Source organism: Paramormyrops kingsleyae, chromosome 23 (assembly GCF_048594095.1).
Source record: "Paramormyrops kingsleyae isolate MSU_618 chromosome 23, PKINGS_0.4, whole genome shotgun sequence".
NCBI lineage: Eukaryota > Metazoa > Chordata > Actinopteri > Osteoglossiformes > Mormyridae > Paramormyrops > Paramormyrops kingsleyae.
In genome coordinates, this window is record NC_132819.1 from 8650380 (window position 1) to 8670943 (window position 20564).

General features: G+C 45.7%; 3 protein-coding genes across 4 annotated transcripts; all 3 read right to left on the reverse strand.

Moving 5' to 3' along the window:
* Positions 1-106: 106 nt before the first annotated feature.
* Positions 107-5167, reverse strand: LOC111854243 (cyclic GMP-AMP synthase). 2 transcript variants are annotated; one of them, XM_023832012.2, is made up of 6 exons: positions 5012-5167; positions 4054-4289; positions 3196-3421; positions 2394-2738; positions 1655-1754; positions 107-1033 (listed from the first exon to the last, which is right to left on the reverse strand). In XM_023832012.2, exons 1-6 carry the CDS (start codon positions 5028-5030, stop codon positions 535-537), a joined length of 1425 nt encoding a protein of 474 aa, XP_023687780.1. In that variant the 5' UTR covers positions 5031-5167; the 3' UTR covers positions 107-534. The 2 variants fall into 2 exon arrangements, with proteins under 2 accessions (XP_023687780.1, XP_023687779.1); XM_023832011.2 differs by having other exon boundaries at positions 2394-2744.
* A 957-nt stretch (positions 5168-6124) lies between these two features.
* Positions 6125-11843, reverse strand: eef1a1l2 (eukaryotic translation elongation factor 1 alpha 1, like 2). Its single transcript, XM_023832013.2, has 8 exons — positions 11703-11843; positions 10782-10938; positions 8715-8894; positions 8333-8629; positions 7776-7926; positions 7136-7392; positions 6567-6801; positions 6125-6456 (listed from the first exon to the last, which is right to left on the reverse strand). The coding sequence occupies exons 2-8, from the start codon at positions 10923-10925 to the stop codon at positions 6332-6334; spliced, it is 1389 nt and encodes a 462-aa protein (XP_023687781.2). The 5' UTR covers positions 10926-10938; positions 11703-11843; the 3' UTR covers positions 6125-6331.
* A 181-nt stretch (positions 11844-12024) lies between these two features.
* On the reverse strand, positions 12025-15517 carry LOC111854236 (elongation factor 1-alpha, somatic form-like). Its single transcript, XM_072705736.1, has 8 exons — positions 15358-15517; positions 14610-14771; positions 13845-14024; positions 13463-13759; positions 13210-13360; positions 12878-13134; positions 12560-12794; positions 12025-12449 (listed from the first exon to the last, which is right to left on the reverse strand). Exons 2-8 carry the CDS (start codon positions 14751-14753, stop codon positions 12325-12327), a joined length of 1389 nt encoding a protein of 462 aa, XP_072561837.1. The 5' UTR covers positions 14754-14771; positions 15358-15517; the 3' UTR covers positions 12025-12324.
* Positions 15518-20564: the final 5047 nt, after the last annotated feature.

Genomic DNA, 20564 nt, shown 5'->3' on the forward strand with positions numbered 1-20564 from the left:
GCACTAGACAAGAAGATTGTCAGCAAAGTTCCCAGCCCCAAAAACACATACACATGTCATTCTTCACACCTATATGTTGTAGCGCCAAGCAGACCAAGCCATTGCATTGGTGGTGAAAGGTGAGAAAGCTTTTATTAAGTCTTTAAAAGGACTATCACAAGCACTGAATGAGTACTGACCCCAAAGTAATGGGGAAAAGCAGGGAGGTCAGATGCCGGATACATACATTGTGGATAATTATACAACAGGATAGAGACACATGAAGATCAGACTGGGTTCTCATAAGACACAGGTAAACACACACACCACAACCAGGAATTACAAGCACTAACTCTAACAATACAGCATGGGAAATGCCAATCCCTCCTGCACTACACCATGTATTTTCTCGCACATGTGAAAATACACCAATCACAAATACAGAAGAACACACACAAAATCTATTTCAATATAAGAGTAATTGATTTCTTCGACGTACACATACAGGGTGGAATTCTGTACTACCACTCATGCACAACATGTCACTGTAGCTACCTAAAACTTATTGTACAGAAACATGAAGAAAAATAATAAGAAGGGGAAACACATCATCACTGCCTTTTTTACTGGACGGTCACTTAGAGGACGTGCCAGTGACCTCGGGCCTTTCGGGGTCATGCCGTCAGTTGTGCTAAGGGGCTCGACAAGCTGGGCCTCCCTCAGAAGGGGGTAGCCGTGCATACGCTGATCTTCCAGTGTCTGCTGCAGGAACTGCAGGCTGCGGCGTGGGAAGTCGGGTGGAGCGAAAAGGTTGTGGCCTGGGACGAAAAAGTGCGGCAGCGAGGCATCGCGCACGTGCTCCTCCAGCTTCCCCAAGAGCAGCAGGAAACATTTTGGCAGCAGCTTCTGGGCCCATTGCTGGTCTTTGACCCTCACAGAGAGTGTGTGCAGGAAGACCGTCTTGGCATGGTACGAGCAGAGGGGCTTCAGATCATTAGGGTAGAGCTTCTTCAGCCTCTCAAAGAGGCACTTCAGCAGTTTAAGGCATTGCTTACTGAGGGAGAGAGAGGGACACAATTCGCCTGCATCAGAAATCCCCCCTAAACAAACTACCATTTATTGTTTTTGTCGAATGTATGAGTTTCATCCATTACAGCAAAACTTCTAATTCCAGATCTGGGCTCTGGGTCACAACCCTTCTGTATATTTCACCTCCATAAAATAAATTCATAAAATGCTCACTAACCCTTTCTATATGTATCATCCCTCCATCCATTTTCCACAACCACTTATCTAAAGCACGGTTGTGGCTGGAGGTTGGGGCCTATTTTAGGAAGCACAGGGCATAGGCCAAGAGACACTGTGGATGGGGTGACAGTCCATCAAAGGTCACACTCACACATTAAGGGTAATTAATGGGCCAGCAGTGCTTGGGAAAGCTGCACAGATACGGGAAATACATAAGGCTCTACCTAGACGGCCAAGGGATGGGAAGTCCCAACCCTGCAGGTGGGAAGCTGTCGCTAGCCAGTGAGCCACCACACCCCTATATGATCCTCATACCTTCGTATTTTAATGCTGTTGATCAATTTTAGGTGTGGATTGTGCCAATTATGCCTTTTGAATTATGATGTGAAACACTGTGAACGGTCCAGGATTGGACCCAAAGACTGACCGGCAACACTTTGAGGCATTCTTCTCACAGCAGGTCCGGTTGTTCCCGTGGTTCATTATGATCTCTTTTTCAATGTGCGAGAAAGAAATCCTCCAGCTTTCTGTGACAAAGAAGCAACAACAGCTATTTAATGCTAGCAAACAAGCACACACACCCACACATATAGCAGGCAGCAGACGGGAATGACGGACAGGAGAAATGCAGCTGAAACTGCAAAGATTTCTGGGTAGACACATCTCTGTTAATAGCTAGGTTAAAATTTTCACCCTGTCATAGAAATATCCCTCATCAAGGATCATCATCACGTTGAGGTCATGGTGGCTGCATGCCAAGCAGGTCAGACCAGACATTTCTGCCCATCGCCAAGAATTGGAGTCCATTCTGGGGAATCTCCAGACGTTCCAATGCCAAACGTGAGATGTAGTCCCTACAGTGTCCCTACAGTGTCCCTACTGTGTCCTACAGGTCACATGCACAAACTCACTCATCTACCCATTATGGGCAATATACTAACACCAGTTTGTCTACCTGTATGTCTTTGGTCTGGAATAACAAGAAAAACGAGTCCATTCTCCATAGACCATCCGGCAGGGTTCAAACCCACAAGCCTACAGGCTGAAAACAGCTGCACTGCCTACTGAGCACCCCCCCCCCACACACACACATGCCGCGCGAGCATCAGAGTGGAAACCTGCTTTTTCTTTTGATACATTATGTGTTTTCACCAAACTACACTCACCCTGGGCATCAGGACTGAGGTTCCTCCTGAGTTTCTTGGGTTTCTTGGCGACGAAGTAGAACTCTTGACTGGTGAGGTTGCGGCGTGTCTTCCTCCCCAGCCACCTCTCCACGTCGAGGCCCTGGCGCGTGGCCGTGGGCCAGCTTTGATTCTCTGACACCTTCAGCGCGGGGACAATGTCTAGAGAGATCTGCTCTCTGGTGTCCAAGCCCTTTGGCTCCGTTACTCTCTCCAGCTCCTCCTCACCTCCCCTCTCGTTATCCTCCTCTCCGACTCTCTTCAGCAGCAGGGTGACGGCCGGAGAATTGGGATTCTTCCTGGTCAGCGTCCAGTTTTGCTTCCCACCTGCAGCTTTAAGACCAGCAGCCACGCGGACAAACATCAAATCATGCAGCGTAGGGAGATGCAAAGCAGAACTTAACATGAGCAGATTGATCCGTAGAGAATCCTACTTCAGGATGTACTGGGGCAGGATGAATCATTACCCTGGGCAGCAGAAGCCATTTAAACCCCACCCCCCAGTATGTAACTAGTCGATTGTGATAAATTTACCAAGGAGACCCCGAGGGTGAAAAAATTGGGGTCAGAAGTTGCTGGCACTATTATTTTTGAGGTCATGGGCTGAAAGGTTTGGGAAGCCGTGCATGGATGAATAGGTAAGGTGCATTAGCCACCCAGACTGGATGTGCTAAAAGTGTTTGGAGTGTCCACTGCACTACTACATTGCTATTAGGTATTAAGAGAGATCTATTGATAGGGCTATATGGCCACGCCTCTAGAACCCTGACCCCTGGAGACTGACCGTTATAAGTTTTAATGAATTTGCAGACCAGGTGGCGTGTCTCCTCCAGGACTTTAGTAGGTGAGATGGTGCGGCCATCCTGCAGCAGGAAATCCTGTATCCTTTCTCGAGTCGGTTTAATCAGGGTGACTTTGTAGAACACCCCATTTAAGTTATCAATCTCTGTAAATTCGAGTCGGGGTGTCCGTAGCAGAAGCATCATGTCAAACTCATCTGGGTCGCCGATCTGTAGAGGCATCATTAGTCATACCACAAGCAGACTCTTAAAACACAACAACAACACAACCTGAACCCAGAAGCTGAGACCAAGTGACTTTATTCCAGCCAAATGATAACATCAACAATGCTGTGATATTCATTTGTGGCAATCTCATATTGCTATAAGGAATTTGCCCCATCATCCTTCCATATCAACTTTCCAGTCAACATACATTTATACCAAATGTGATGCAAATCCAGCAAAACGGCTTCTAAGAGGTTATATCCTTATACGGATTTTAGAGACCTGCAGAGGAAGCTTGAGGACATTTGAAGGCATTTGCTATATTAGTGCAGCTTTGGAAATGTTACTATCAAATTGCCAGTATATTCCATTTTTATAAATATCAACATTAAATTTTCCCAAGCAAAATGGCAAGGATTCTGGTAAGACTTCAGTAACAGTTCACACTGACTTCACTATAGCCCTGACTACTGACAGCTACACTGTTTTTGATCCTACCACTCCACACTGTAGACTTGCCCACCAACACCCTCAGAGCAAACTTGAGCAGTAAAGGCCACACTGCAAAGTCACACTGAACACCTGAGCACTGACCACAGAGGACCCCTGACCACCCCACAGCATCTCTCTCGTACCTTCACCGTTTCATAGTAGCTGCCGCTGTTGAGCACAGTGACATCTTGGAAGTAGGTATGGGCATTATTCTTCAGGTACTCCAGAAACTTGCTACGCAAGTCATTTACTGTCTCAGAAGCCCAGCTCTTGTCCTTCTGACGCAGTGTGAGGCGTTTGGCCAGCTGTTTGATAGAATGGTGTAAAGTGGCATTGTCGTCTGATGGAGAGCCCTCTGCTTGTGAATCCTCCAAACCATCTGTGAACAAGGTGAGATGAAGTGGTGACAGTGGCTTTAGACAGACTGGACGCTCACACATGAAAACTTTCCAGTTCTATCATCAGTGTTAGTTTGAACAATCTAATGGAAAATAGTAACCTAAGAAAATAAATTTAAAAATAAACTGAGGACAATCTTTAGTGGACACTCTTTTCAACCAATCTCTGCCTATAAAGAGTGTGTCTTACGGTGGACTGTGGTGAGTTTTTGCTGTAGCAGGATTTAATCACAAAAGATAAAAAGGACATAGACTCCAGTTACATGACTTACAACTTTGATTACTTTCAAGACTTGGTCTCGAATTAGACTTGAGGAGCAAAAGACTTGACTCAAAACTTGACTCGGACTCACCAAGCAGTGAATCGTTCCCATCCCTGATTAATAAGTATCCCAACAAAAGGTTAAAAATTGTTAAAATCTGGTCATGCGCCAGTATTCTAGCCACCAGCAATGTCTGCTAACTTGCTTTTAAGCACAATTCTTGTTAAACGCTCATTCACATTTTTGAGGTCTCGCCCGTCTCTCTTTCGACTTCTATTCCTGGTAGGTCTGTACATCTTTAAAAGAACTAAAGCTTTCTAAATACCCCCATCATCACAGATTAAATTATTTGTATGTAAAGAAATGAATCTGAGCTAAAACAATGAATATGTCAGTTCACTGCCTGTGCTGACTAGTAAAAGAAAGTAAGGAATCATTACCTGCAGGCATCCCGTCCATTTCTGCCGTCGTGTTCTTTTAAGATAAAAGGTTTTGCAAATGACTTCCAGTAATATTCATTCCTGTTAAGTTGCACTTCCTGTTAGAGAAGTGACTCTTTCCTAAATATGACGTCAACATTCACTCACACAAAATACAGCACGCCCACAAGTTCTGTACAGGGCGTTATTCTTCATAGCTACTCATTGTCTACTCTTAGTGCTATTCATATTGAAACTGAACATCAATCTGACTTTTTATCTCAATCCAGTCCTCGGCGACCCACAGACAGTCCATGATTTTGTTCCCTTCCTGCTCGCTGCCAGACAGTCCACATTTTTGCTTGTGGATTTTGGTATTTTTATTTCTTTATTTTGTCATGGTTGCACCTCCCTTCAATCCCACCTGGTCTCGAAGTCCCAAGGCACTGGTGGTTTGTAAGAAGGGGAAGTTGCGGCTCCAGCTTCACCTCTCATTTGTAACTCCATGCATACGGAGTCGTCGCTCGCCTTGAATTTCTTTGTTTATTTGTTTTTCATTCAAATTTGTTCCTCTATTTGAAATCTCTTTGAAAATAAATGTTATTAATCCCTGTGTTTACCATTAATGAAAACTGGTGGTTTTTGTGCTCTCTCGCTTTATGGTGCTGTTCGTACGAGACAGGCCGTAAAAAAAAAATTCAGATGTGGACTGTCTGGGGCCAGATTGGGAAACACTGCTTTCTATCTTCCCACTTTTTTGCATTGAGAGGGGTTCAAGGGGCTCAATGCAGCTGGGTCCTGGTCTGATGGGGGGAGGGGGGGGTCACTCTTGAAGTCATTTAAAAAACAAGACAGGTTTACTTTTGACATTTGACTCTTTAAAAATATCTATAGGATCAGTCAGCAATAGTCTCTGGTCTTCTGTATAGAGTGACAAACATATCCATCTATCTTCTGTCTGTTTAATCCCCATTACACCCCCCCACAAACTCTGGTGACCAGCAACTGAAGCCCCCAGAGGAATCAGAATGAGCCCTGGCTTGTGTTTCATAAATAACACACCCATTTTGCATTTGCCTTATTCCGCACGTCTGGTCGGTGCTTCGGTTTACAATGAACACAATGACACAGATGTTCTTTAATCATCATGGCAACTAATGGATTTTATTATAGTTATGATTCTGCCGGTAATGCAAGTAATTCTTAAAATGAACATTTTTTGCCTCCTTTCCTGCGAAAACTTTTGCGATGGGTTTTGATCAGCATTAGCCAGTCCTTCAGTAGAGAGCTCAGCTTCTTAGACACGCCTGGGGTAGGCGCAGCGACGTCCGAGGGGGGAGTTCACTTCGCCTTGGCGGCCTTCTGTGCGGATTTGGTCACCTTGCCACCGGAGGAGGCCTTCTTGTCGACGGCCTTGATCACGCCGACGGCCACCGTCTGCCTCATGTCACGCACGGCAAAGCGACCTGCAAGCAAGACATTTGTCAGCTACCCACAAGCCACACAACCGCTTAACCTCAACCCAACTGACTAGTCCACAGGATGGAGGCTACCAGGGCAACCTGCAGTAACTCACCCAGAGGAGGGTATTCGGAGAAGCTCTCCACACACATGGGCTTCCCGGGGACCATGAGGATGATGGCGGCATCGCCGGATTTCAGGCTCTTGGGGTTGTCCTCCAGCTTCTTGCCGGAACGGCGATCGATCTTCTCCTTCAGCTCGGCGAACTTGCAGGCGATGTGGGCAGTGTGGCAGTCCAGCACGGGGGCATATCCCTGGGCGATCTGGCCCGGGTGGTTCAGGATGATGACCTGAGAAGATGAGCAGAATATTCCGACATCATCAAACACCACATCAACATATCAGTGCATATTGGTTCCACAGAAGACGCTTTGTACTTTTTCCTCTTCAGTGAAAACTTCATTGTAATGTTGGAAATACAATGTCAAACATCTCATTCATTATCTTTTTTGGCATCAGTTCTACACCATTTTCATTTTATTGATTTACCTGACACTTTTATTCAAAGTGACTTACAGTAGAGAAAAGGATTACAATTTATTTGTGCACCCCCCCCCAATCTGAACCCACAACCTTTGCATTGTTGTTTGCATCAAAGACATATTTTAAAAATAGACTCCACACCTGAGCCGTAAAGTTTCCAGCCTCCTGAGGGGGGTCATTCTTGCTGTCGCCAGCCACGTTACCACGACGGATGTCCTTCACAGACACGTTCTTGACGTTGAAACCCACGTTGTCTCCAGGCAGGGCCTCGACCAGGGTCTCGTGGTGCATCTCCACAGACTTCACCTCAGTGGTCACGTTGGCAGGGGCAAAGGTCACCACCATACCGGCCTTGAGGGTGCCGGTCTCCACACGGCCCACGGGTACAGTTCCGATACCTAGGGCAGGGCGGCCGTTTATACAATAACAGTTATCTCCTCAGCATGGCACATAACTAAAAATGGCCTTCAGTATCTCTATAGCCTTTAATTTTCTAATAAAGCAATTCTGCCTACATAGTTTTCTCTTGTGATCACAAGTCTGGGTTCTTTATTATACATTAACTACTATACGTTAGTTATGACATTAGAATTACTATTATTTTTTAAATATTTCCTGAAACCTTTTACCAGGTCATGTGACTAAACGTCCCAGAGGATTATGGGTAAGTTCACACTCCACCACAAAACTGAGGTGTCCTCTGTGCCTAGTCGCCACGCGGCCTGGGGCCCATCTGTGCCCGACATGCTCTCCCTTGCAGAGCTGCCTGGCAGAACCTTACCGCCAATCTTGTAGACGTCCTGCAGGGGCAGCCGGAGCGGCTTGTCGGTGGGGCGGGTAGGGGGCAGGATGGAGTCCAGGGCCTCCAGCAGGGTGGTGCCGCTGCAGCTACCCTCCTTGCGCTCCACCTTCCAGCCTTTGAACCAGGTCATCTGCAGGACACAGGTGTGTGAGCGAGGTGCCAGAGTCTCACGGCTGCGCCACAATTTCACCATTATTCAAATGAATTTAAATGTTATTATTCACTTTCTTTACATCCACTTCGGTTTACTCGGCAGAACCTTTATCTATTTGACGGTACTGCATTTTGCCAATATTTAAAATTTAGTTTCCACTTGAAAAATACTAATAAAAAAATAATAATTGAAAATGAATGTACTTACTGCATACCTGTTACATCTTGATTTATTTTATATATTCAAGTCTTAATCATCTTAAATATGTATATGAACGTAAACCGAATGAATAAATGGTGTGGAAGGTAATAGTCAGTAAATGTGCAACTACTGGTATGATCATCAGGTTCCCAAACCCCTCAGTTGGGTACCACCTACTCACATTGGGGCTGGGCTCCAGCATGTTGTCGCCGTGCCAGCCTGAGATGGGCACGAAGGCAACAGTGGCAGGGTTGTAGCCGATCTTCTTGATGTAGGTGCTGACTTCCTTGGTGATTTCCTCGAAACGCTTCTGGCTGTAGGGGGGCTCAGTGGAGTCCATCTTGTTGACTCCCACGATGAGCTGCTTCACTCCCAGAGTGTAAGCCAGGAGGGCATGTTCACGGGTCTGTCCGTTCTTGGAGATACCAGCCTCGAACTCGCCCACACCACCAGCCACGATCAGCACAGCGCAGTCGGCCTATGGGGACAGGCATCATCAGCATCGGGGGGCGGGGAGAAATGCCAAACTTGGAATTCCAGCTAGTCGGCTGCCACGCCTTTACCTGCGAGGTGCCAGTGATCATGTTCTTGATGAAGTCCCTGTGTCCAGGGGCATCGATGATGGTGACGTAGTACTTGCTGGTCTCAAACTTCCAGAGGGAGATGTCGATGGTGATACCACGTTCACGCTCGGCCTTCAGCTTGTCCAGCACCCAGGCGTACTTGAAGGAGCCTTTGCCCATCTGAAAACATAATAATGATGCTACTGATCCCTGCGGGGAAATTCTCTTCCCGCCTACCCCATCCTGCTCTCCATGACACATATGTAGGTGACAGCAAGCTTGGCAGCGAAGGGCGGCCACCTGCAGTGGGGGCTGGGGGTTATGGGCCGTGCTTAAGGGCCCACAGGCATGACTATTCTGCTGAGACCAGGCTCGAACCAACAACCATCAGATCACATGCACAGAAGCTTCACCCCTATGCATGTAATGTAGGCCAAAGGGTCATATTCCTTTTCATGCTTTTAGATGCCAGATTTTACATTTGCATTTGGTATTAATACATGTAAAAATACTGCATCTTAAACCATTCAGATGCAGAACCAAATATTCCATGGGTCTGCTGGTGAACCTCCGTCCGGCTCCGTGGCCACAGGCTGCGTTTTTGTGTGGACTTACTCCCGCAGACCAAAGACATGCCTTTCAGGTAAACCTATCACTGTAAAGTGTCCTCAAATCTGCCCTGTGCCACCAAGGATACGCTGTGGTGACTTTACATTGGTCAAGTATTAATTTTAAAAAATGGATGGACATTTTAATTTAATGGGCTTGGTTGAGATTAAGAGATTCATAATAGATGTTTACTCCAATCTTCCCTCATTCTTTTTAATGTTTAACTGATTTTTTTTTTCTTCTAAAAAGTGCCCAAGCAATGTGACTACATTTTGCTGTGTACACTAAAAGCTCTTGCTCCATCCGGAGTTTAATTCTGCTTTTTTTGGTAGTTTAAAAATGCAAACAGGCACATATTTGCACTAATCTAGAGCAGACATGTGATGAGGAGTGAAAAACAGCACACACACACACACACACACACACACACACACACAGCTCTCCCAAAGCTGATTTCGCCTCGTCATGACCAAGGCTTCTGCCTTCCAGTACAGTGCCACTCAAGGGGGTCTGAATATTTCCAAGGAAAAATCGTACCGTCATATGTGAGGTTCAGAAATCATGTGTGTCTGAGTGGTTCGAATATAAAATGGGCTTATTTGGTTATTAAATTTTGTGGGGGTGTCAAATGTCTGTGGTTAGCTTTACACCTCCAGGGCTGGGGGCTCAGCCCCATCCTGCCCCCCCCCCCAAGCTCTGTGTGGGTGGAGCTCACATGTACTACTTATTTTCGTGCTGGTTTCCTCCAAAAATTATGAAATGATGGTGTCTCTAAGCTGCCCCTGATGTGAATGAGTGTGTGCTTCACAATGGTCTGCCACCCTGTCCAGGTGTCTCCTGCACCGTGCCCAATGTGTCCTGTCATAGGATCCACATTCTGTGCAAAAAGTATAGATGATATTTAAAATGCATTAGGGGGTGACACCCTTTACCAGCAGATAACGTGATTAAGACACGATAACATATATGTCAAATTACTGACATCCACACACAGAGAATGTGACATAAATTACGACAACAATATTTAAAGTTAAAAAGGTTCTATTAAGTATCGCTCACTTACATCAATATAATTAAGGTTACTTTATTAATACTATTTATACTGGGGATTAAAATATTTAAATATTATCAGCGATCGAGTGGCGTCTTGTCTATCCTAAGCTCCGCTCTTCATGCCTTCTGGTATAGGTCCTTAATTACTCCAAGTATATAAGTTAAAACAAAAAAATGCAGGAGTTACATAACAGCATAGGGAAAATCTTCAGCGAGCATTTTACGTAACACAAGAAGCGTCTATAGTCGTAATCAACTTGTAATGAACGCCGTCGGCCGGTTGGTGTCGCTGCTGCACCGGATGCCGCCGGTCTGCGCAGTCACGCCCCGCATGCACGCAGGCAGCCGCTGCCAAGTCCCAGCTCCTTTGTCCCCCCCCCCCCCCTCCGCAGAGGAAATACCCACCTCTGCTGCTTCCTTCTCGAATTTCTCGATGGTTCTCTTGTCGATGCCTCCACACTTGTAGATAAGGTGCCCGGTGGTCGTAGACTTTCCAGAGTCGACATGGCCGATGACCACGATGTTGATGTGGGTCTTTTCCTTCCCCATGTTTTTTTACTTACTAAAATGAGATACATAACTGGCTATATGAGCACCCGTAAATCCAGCTGATCACATAAACAAAACCCATATAAGCCAAAGACGTAACTACAGTTTTGGTTGGAGGAGTAAACAGAAATAAAATCTGAGCATTATACGGATTATTGGAATAACTTGTTCATTACTCTTAGTGTCCCCGCCTCCTCCTCCTCCTCCCGCCGCCCTCCATGTTGAGCCGGAGTGCGCACAGACCGGCCATGTTAAGTGCTGCCAGTCAGTAAAATCGATCACCACCATGCGTCCGGCCCCGGGTGATATAATCACAGAGGAGCCGAGCTAGCGCCATCATAACATTCAGAAAAAAGGGCAAAGCAATCGGCGTTCAGGGTCGCTCTTCTTCGTTTCTCCCCAACTGTATACATTAAATTTGATGACATGCCTCCTAGCACTTGCCACAGAATGAAAGCGTCATTCAGAGCGATTCGCCCGGAATAAGATTTAGAATGAGACTCGTTTTAGAATTATATAAAAGGAATGAGGCTATATGAAAACTGCCGCCCACGGCTGCTTAAATCAAAAGTAGACAAATGACGCCATAAGCTCCCCTCCAGACCACCATACGCTTCAATGTCAAGGTCTACGGAGGTATTTTCCCTTTAAAAAGTCGTAATGCAGGGAAAAGCGGAAACGCTTAACCCAAGGCAGACGCTGGTTTAACAAATCAGTAACGAGGATAGCATCATACCGCATGTCAAATGCATCCGTTTAAGAAATCCCCCTACAAACCTGTAATAAGGTTTTCCAGCAGATATTCCAGGATAAGAGCGGAGAAAGGACCGACTATGGCTCCTCAGCGCATTTTATACCGGCACGGCGGGGGGCGTCAGGAGCAGGGAGCGGGCGACGCAGCTGGAATGCGAGCTCGTGCGCTACATCATTGGTCACAGCATCAGAGCATCGCAGCCATTGGCTGGCTAAATATTCGGGGAACCGAACACTTGTCTGCGACAGTCACCAGCAGACACGTGGGCTACATGTAAGGATTAGCAAGGCAGCACAGCAGAAACGCAATACTATGAAACGGCAAGTAATTCGGACAAGGCAGAGATTTGATTAGTCATGAAATTCACCTTTATTAGTTATCAGCAGCTTCCATCCAATTCTAAACTGTGGCAATAGGTGCAGCTTTTTAAAACCATAGCAACTGAAATTTAACAGATGCACTGTCACTTTAAGTTTGACACTGCCACAAGATGTATCCCATTTAGATTCTTTTCCTGCGAAAACTTTTGCGATGGGTTTTGATCAGCATTAGCCAGTCCTTTAGGATAGAGCTCAGGTTCTGAGACACTGCAGGGTGGGGCACTGCAGACCCCAGGCCTGGAGGGACAGCCTGGGGAAGGAGAGTTCACTTCGTCTTGGCGGCCTTCTGTGCGGATTTGGTCACCTTGCCACCGGAGGAGGCCTTCTTGTCAACGGCCTTGATCACACCGACGGCCACCGTCTGCCTCATGTCACGCACGGCAAAGCGACCTGCAAGCAAGACATTTGTCAGCTACCCACAAGCCACACAACCGCTTAACCTCAACCCAACTGACTAGTCCACAGGATGGAGGCTACCAGGGCAACCTGCAGTAACTCACCCAGAGGAGGGTATTCGGAGAAGCTCTCCACACACATGGGCTTCCCGGGGACCATCTCAACAATGGCAGCATCACCAGATTTCAGGCTCTTGGGGTTGTCCTCCAGCTTCTTGCCAGAACGACGATCGATCTTCTCCTTCAGCTCGCTGAACTTGCAGGCGATGTGGGCAGTGTGGCAGTCAAGCACGGGGGCATATCCAGCATTGATCTGACCAGGGTGGTTCAGGATGATGACCTTCAAGAGAAAAGCAAAAATTTTACTCCATGCAGTACAAAACCTTCACCATCACAGTGAAGAGGCACAGACCAGGATCTCACCTGAGCAGTGAAGGATCCAGCCTCCTGAGGGGGGTCATTCTTGCTGTCGCCAGCCACGTTACCACGACGGATGTCCTTCACAGACACGTTCTTGACGTTGAAACCAACATTGTCTCCAGGCAGGGCCTCGACCAGGGTCTCGTGGTGCATCTCCACAGACTTCACCTCAGTGGTGACGTTGGCAGGGGCAAAGGTCACCACCATACCAGCCTTGAGGGTGCCAGTCTCCACACGGCCCACGGGTACAGTTCCAATACCTGTCAAGGTAACAACACTTAGACACATGCACTTTCCACATCACTTGTGCAAGTAGAGCGTGCAATGGTACATACCACCAATCTTGTAGACATCCTGCAGGGGGAGACGCAGGGCCTTCTCAGTGGGGCGGGAGGGAGGCAGGATGGAGTCCAGAGCCTCCAGAAGGGTGACACCGCTGCCATTCCCCTCCTTACGCTCCACCTTCCATCCCTTGAACCAGGGCATCTACACACAGGAAGGGGTCAATGAAGACAAATGCATCAAAATTACAGTCCATGTGCCAAATGCAGTAACAAGATGCCCTGTTCCTGGGTACCACCTACTTACATTGCTGCTGGGCTCCAGCATGTTGTCACCGTGCCAGCCTGAGATGGGCACGAAGGCAACAGTGGCAGGGTTGTAGCCGATCTTCTTGATGTAGGTGCTGACTTCCTTGGTGATTTCCTCGAAACGCTTCTGGCTGTAGGGGGGCTCAGTGGAGTCCATCTTGTTGACTCCCACGATGAGCTGCTTCACTCCCAGGGTGAAGGCCAGGAGGGCATGTTCACGGGTCTGTCCGTTCTTGGAGATACCCGCCTCGAACTCGCCCACACCACCAGCCACGATCAGCACAGCGCAGTCGGCCTATGGGGACAGGCATCATCAGCATCAGGGGGCGGGGAGAAATGCCAAACTTGGAATTCCAGCTAGTCGGCTGCCACGCCTTTACCTGCGAGGTGCCAGTGATCATGTTCTTGATGAAGTCCCTGTGTCCAGGAGCATCGATGATGGTGACGTAGTACTTGCTGGTCTCAAACTTCCAGAGGGAGATGTCGATGGTGATACCACGCTCACGCTCGGCCTTCAGCTTGTCCAGCACCCAGGCATACTTGAAGGAGCCTTTGCCCATCTGAAAGCAACGCACGCATGTAAAAAAAAACTGGCCAATGGGTCATATTGCTTTCTATGCCCTATATACATTATATGCATTCTATGCTGTAAATAGACAGCATCTCAGTTGGCCAGCTTGAGGAAAGTACAACAGTCTAGTCTTTAGACTTAAGTCAATTTCCATAATGGCATAATAAACTCACTGTAAGATTCCTTATGACAAAGGAAGAGTTGGCAACCCTGTCAAACCATTGAAATGCATAATCTGACATTCCAGCCCAGTATCAGGGTCGCAAATCATTGCTTAATCCCACCAACAAGCGGCCATGCCTCAATCCGAAATTACACACTCGCCAAACAATTGTACCACCACGCTATAAATACAGAAATTTATCGGTTATAAGGCTTCGCGGGTCAATGGGGAACCCGGGGGTACGTGCGCCGACATAGTGCAGCGTCATCGCCTTCGCGTCTGCGCATGCACCGCCCCCGCCCGCCCGGCTTGTTCGGGCCCAGCACGCACGCTTCGGCCGCCATCTTGAATTGCGGACCACGTTTAAAAAGTGAAAAGTTTTGAGACGTGAAAAGCCGACGCGCAACACACCTCAGCAGCCTCCTTCTCGAATTTCTCGATGGTTCTCTTGTCGATGCCTCCGCACTTGTAGATCAGATGGCCGGTCGTGGTGGACTTGCCAGAGTCGACATGGCCGATAACCACGATGTTGATGTGGGTCTTTTCTTTTCCCATTGTTGATTAGTTACGTTTCTAAAAAAAATGAAGAAAACGTATTACTGAGTGCATATACAGTAATATTGAACTACATTAATTGCAGTATGAAAATCGGATGGCAAAAACCACGACCATCCACCGGCCTCGGCCTTTCAAGCCGGGCCCGGTCCGTACGACACGTGTTACTTAAGGCAGCGTCGTATTAAGTTACAGCGAGATTCCGAAAATGCCAGGATTAGCCATCCAGAAGGTGGTCTGGCTGCCAGACTCCACTTTTACATGAGAAAGATACAGCCCCGCTTCCTCTGGCCTAGGGGACCGCTTTTCCTGGCAACGTTCTTTGTTCGTACCCGGCAGCCCGCCCCCATCCGCATGAAAGCGGATAAAATATACACTATTCTTCAAAAATGACAGAAAACAAGCACATCCTTAAAAATAATAAGTTGGATTGAAAGACTAAACTAAGTGACTCAAAGTTTTTTCTAAAAAAAAAAAAAAAAGTTAACACAAGGAAAAACTAGAATATATAAAAAGACAAAAAGTTAATGTAGTAAGATACATGTAAAAATATTAAATTAAATATTTGGGAGACACTTCAAAAGAAATTAACCACTGTACTTACCAGGGTTATACGATCACTCGACCACAGCCACTACCCCTAGCCAGGTAACAGAAAGAGGAGGAACAGAAGTCTGTGTCGGAGGTTTTATAGACGGGGAGGCGGCTAGACGGGGCTGCACCCCCCGCTTCCTCTCGCCCTCCCAATTCAGCCCGCAAATCACACGGAATTCCGCGAAAAACTCCCCGCCTGCCGCCGACGTCATCGCTCCCTCTCAGCGGCGCACAACTTTTTGTTTCGCCTACTACTAGTAGCATTAGCTTTATAATGTCTGAGAAAGAAATCATATGTCTGTTTTCGCATCTCAGTGCGTAAATTGGCCAAGTTTTGTTCGCCAATTTAAATGTGTATGAGGGCTTTTTAAAACGTGAAGTTACACATGGAATGTGGGCGTTGTTCCAACCGGTAATACAACCAGGATTGGGGTCAAATTCCGCCGTGACTCCATTTTCCCACGTATTATAACGCATAAAGCATGTGTTATGTGAAAAGTAAACGTTACACATAAATTAGAATTTTAGAATTTAGTGATCAGTTGTCATTGTTGACACCACAGTGCACAACAACGAAATGTGTCCTCTGCATTTTACCCATATGTGACAATGTGACGTAGCAGGGGAGCAGTGCTTGGGGGCGGTACCTTGTTCAGGGTACCTCAGTGGTGCCTTGCTGGTCGGTTCTTCTCTTGCTTAATGGATATATAGGCCTATACTTGAAAAATATATATACATAAATATTTTTCAACATGGTGAGTGATGACAATGTATTTGTTTTAAATGGTTTACCTCTACTTAAATTGTACTTACAGGGAACATCATTAGATGAAACTTAAACATTCACTCTCACAACTCCTCCAGCTAACTCGGTCTCCTTAACACAGATTCCTGTGTCAGCCTCTGCCTGTCTCATTCACAGGAAAACCTGAATTTGGCGTGACTCACACATAAATACCTGCTTAACTAGTCACTGGAGTGGCCATATTCTCAAATAGTTGCTCAAAGACTGAGATCCATGGGCCCAAACTTGTGAAATATTTGAGGTCAATGCAAATTTCTATCAATTTATTAATCCGAATGCCAAAGCTAAATCAGGCTTTTGCTGAATGTCTCCTACCCTCAGGAAATAGCACCTCTTATGGTAAATGGCCCTGGAATTTCCTTAGTCTTTGTTTAGTTTTAAATGAAGAAATACAAGCTCTGTGAGTGTGATAACATTTCAATACACGGCCTCCCTGCCCCCTGAAAGGCATATAGGCCAATCAGCATGACAAACTTGCATTCTGCTCCAGAGTGTTTACATGGCAAATGGCAGCCAGACCAGGCAGATCCCTGCTTATTGTCTCGGAGATTCAGGGTGATCAACACTCATCTCTGAATCCTTTCAAATTGAAAGTGAGCTATCAGACTGGCCCGGTGAGAGTACTACACCCAGTGACTATCCACATTGTAACTCTGCTGTTTTTATTTCTTACTCACAATTGCCTTTCTGTATACTTGCATGCACTGTATCTGAATTCTTGGGAGTTTCCATTATCATCCACATTGCAATCACAATCACATCATAGTCAAAAGTCCCCTTGGAATCAATAAGTCTATGGAATTTTTATCACTATGAACTGGGAAGCATTGTGAGAGAGCAATATTGACATCCAACTATGTTTTTATATAGCATTTAGTATCTATTTTGGTTTTAGCTTTTAAATGCCCCAAACCCTACCAATCATGTGGTTAGATGTGTCATTCTGTCTTAACGTCACATCTTAAAATGTCACGTCTATATTATGTTTATGTGTCTTAGTATTTATGCTCTATCTATTACTTATTTGTCATTTGCATTATGACCGACAAAAACAATGTTTGAACTCAGTGTACGACTCCATGCATCAGGTATCGAATGTTTTCTTGTGTAGCCTCTGCTATATTTGACAGTATAATGAAACTGTTTTGATCTAATTGTGTGCTTCTGTCTTTGCACCTTAGTTTATCTTTGGATGTTGCTCATTTGGTTCTTGGGTCAAAGGTCAGGTGTTCAGTGGCCATACTCATTGCAGGGCAGGCACCCAGCTCTCTCAGCTGGCCGTCTCTCTCTCTCTCTCTCTCTCTCATTTTCTCTGTCTGCCCCAGTGCATGTGGCAGCCACAGCCAGCAGCTGTTGAGCTCAATCACTATCGAGACAGAGCTAGAAAAATAGCACCATGCTTAGGGGAAATTCATAGAAGAGTTTTCAGTAACCAAATGGAACAATGCAAGGGGCCAATCAAGAGAGATCGAGAAAGACAACAGGCCAACTAGAAAGAAGTGATGTTCTCAGGCAAAGTCAAGGCAAGAACCTTCCAGTGGTGGAATTTCAGAGACACGATAATATATCACTTACACTTTATCATGATTTACTCTCAGTTTTCCATTATGAAAAATTTATTTGTAGGTGAAAAGTAGGAAAACACACATCAAGGCTTGATGTTGTATTGTTGTCAGTTCAGCCAGGAAGGACAGAAGATAAATCAGTTGGGGAGAATTGTAAAACCCACCAGTACCTCTGTAAGGCCAAACCTGAATAAACTATTTTTCCAAATAAATTTTACATTCAGAAAAGCTTGACACACAGCAAAGAAGGTTTGCCTGCAGATATTGACAATTTACCATTTTTCAGATGAATGAACCAAAGCTGTGGAAAAAATGGTTTACAGATCTGTGACAAGCAAGATGGTAGCGAGTTTAGGGTCACCTCCTACAGGGTCACCATCAGCCGCCTGACACATCAGCAGTGGTGTTTCTCAGTAGCTGCTGGCTGTACTGACCCTCTGCACCTCAGCCCTGGGGTGTTTAACCTATCAATTTGAATAATAAGTAATTTTAACAAGTGGGGGTAACAATAGGTAAATGACCAAGTTTTGGCTGGACACACTGGCCACTAAACACAGATAAGTTAGAGTGAAGATAAGGAGGCAGAATGCGGGGGCAGGAGCAGCTACAAGACAGCTATTGTGGCAGGAATATGCAGGAGGTGGCAAGGACCCAGTATTAGCTGGAGCAGAGTAGCGGAGTGAGCAGAGTGAGCAGAGTGAGCGGAGTGAGCGGAGTTTGGCACCCTGAGCACCTCCCTGTGTTTTTATGAAATATACCTACAATCATTATTTCAATGAAGTGGTTATTCTTGCACTGGTTTATTTCAGAGTAAGAATAACCAACTTAAGATAATGGTGGCAGCTAACAGGCGCCTCAAAGTTATCTAAAGGGTGACAGGCTGAGTTCTACAGGGGTAGGAGGCTGACTCTGGATGAAGGAAATGAAGGAAGGGGGGGCAACAGCTGGGGGCCGATAGCTGGGAGCTGAGGAAAGCTGTAGCATCAGCTGTCCATCCATGTCATCAATTGTTCCTCTGGATCTCACGCACACACACACACACACACACACAGAAACTTTAATCAGCACTTCTGACACATCCAATGAAGGCTCTTGCACACCTATCGAAAACATCACAAGAAGGTTTTGCAGTGGCACTGCTCTCAACTCAGACCTCAGCAGGCAGGGGTGGAGGAGGGGTCTCACAGCAGGGGGGTGGGGGGGGGGGGGCACAACGAAGGGGGGTGCCCCCCTCTGTAAAATTTGCAGATGGGGTGGGGTGCGGCACCTGGACTTTAGTTTTCAAATTCACACTCACACTTTAGCAGTAATTTCTGGGGGGTTAACTGGCTGGAGGAGATAAGACTAAACCAAGGAGGGAGTTGCTAATCTTTTTAGGTCTCTCTGATCGCTGCATGTCTAAACAGTCACCTGACCAAAGGATCTGTGGATTTTTAAATAAAAAAAGATAATATTTCATTCACATTTGCATATACTAAGTATCAAATGTAACAAGTCTGCAAAGCTTAATTTAGCTGTTGTTGCTTTTAAAGCTGATGAACTTGCCTGGAGATGAATTTAATTAAAGCAGCAGTTTTATGGTGTTCTGTGTATCACATAAACAGGAACCTGCTGGTGACTGCATATCCAAGACCTTTTCAGGATAAAAAATGATTATATATGAAAGCTGCTTATGGGTGCATTTTAAAAGACACACGACACAGAGGGTGATTTGATCGTTACCTATGAACAGGGCTGCTCCGATTATCTAGCTGAGCCCAGTGCTTAAGTGTGGGGGAAAACGTACATGGGATTCTTACATCTCTTTGATACATAAAGAGTTACCCTTTAAATGCAATAAAACAATTAATAAACAGATTGATTCTTTTATGACTGCTTTTAAGAGTAGTACTTTCTCCCATGAATGGCTTTTCTTGGATAGGCTGACCAGATAATCCATGTCAGGGAGGACACTTCAAGCTACTCCAGGTTTTACAAACTACTTTAAAACTGAAAGGCACCTGTGCTTGGCTAAATAACTCACTTCTTCTTGTGCTTTGACTGGTTTGATTGGAAAAACTTATCGACTGTTACACATTAACATTAATTGCATATGCATGATTATAGGAGACTGGCCAATCAGCACACAGCAAGAACTTGGTGCTTAACTGAGATCCAGGTCCTTTTAATTGAAATGGTATTTTACAAATCCTGTCCTAGCTCAATGTGTCCTCCCTGACATGGATTATCTGGTCACCCTATTCTTGGATAGTTTTTTTGTACCGGTTCTCAGTTGCTAAAATCAAGGCTCTTCATCTTTTTCATTACGAAATTACGAAACTCGCGTCCAAATCTCCACATTATACTTTTATGGTATAGTATAGTATAGTCACTTCTGTGGTCAGGCAATTTGGGGACCGATACGTTTTTGCTTTCAACCGAGTAAGTTAATTGTGAGGTGTGGCTTTAAAAAAAACCGGTTTCACGAAAGCACAACGGCAAGTAATAAGTGCTACACAAGGGAGATGGTGAATCTTGTCCTTTAGTCGGTTGACTTTTCAACGCATATCATCTGTATTTCTAAGATACTCTCTTTGGTAAATGATAAAAACATTCAGCAATTAAAAACTAGACAAAAGTCAGAGACGCAGTCACGCTTCAGTACGTGTCTCACGTGCATTCTTTGAGGGTGGGGTCAGCTTGATCTCAGCCATGGTGACAAAACACTTACTATTTAAAAATATGTCCTATATTCCAGGGGAGGAATACAGTTCCATGTCGGGCGACCATGTGCTTGATAACCAATTACACCATCATGGCAGGATCAATATATTAATCTGGGGTACCTACACATCCATTTTATGTAAA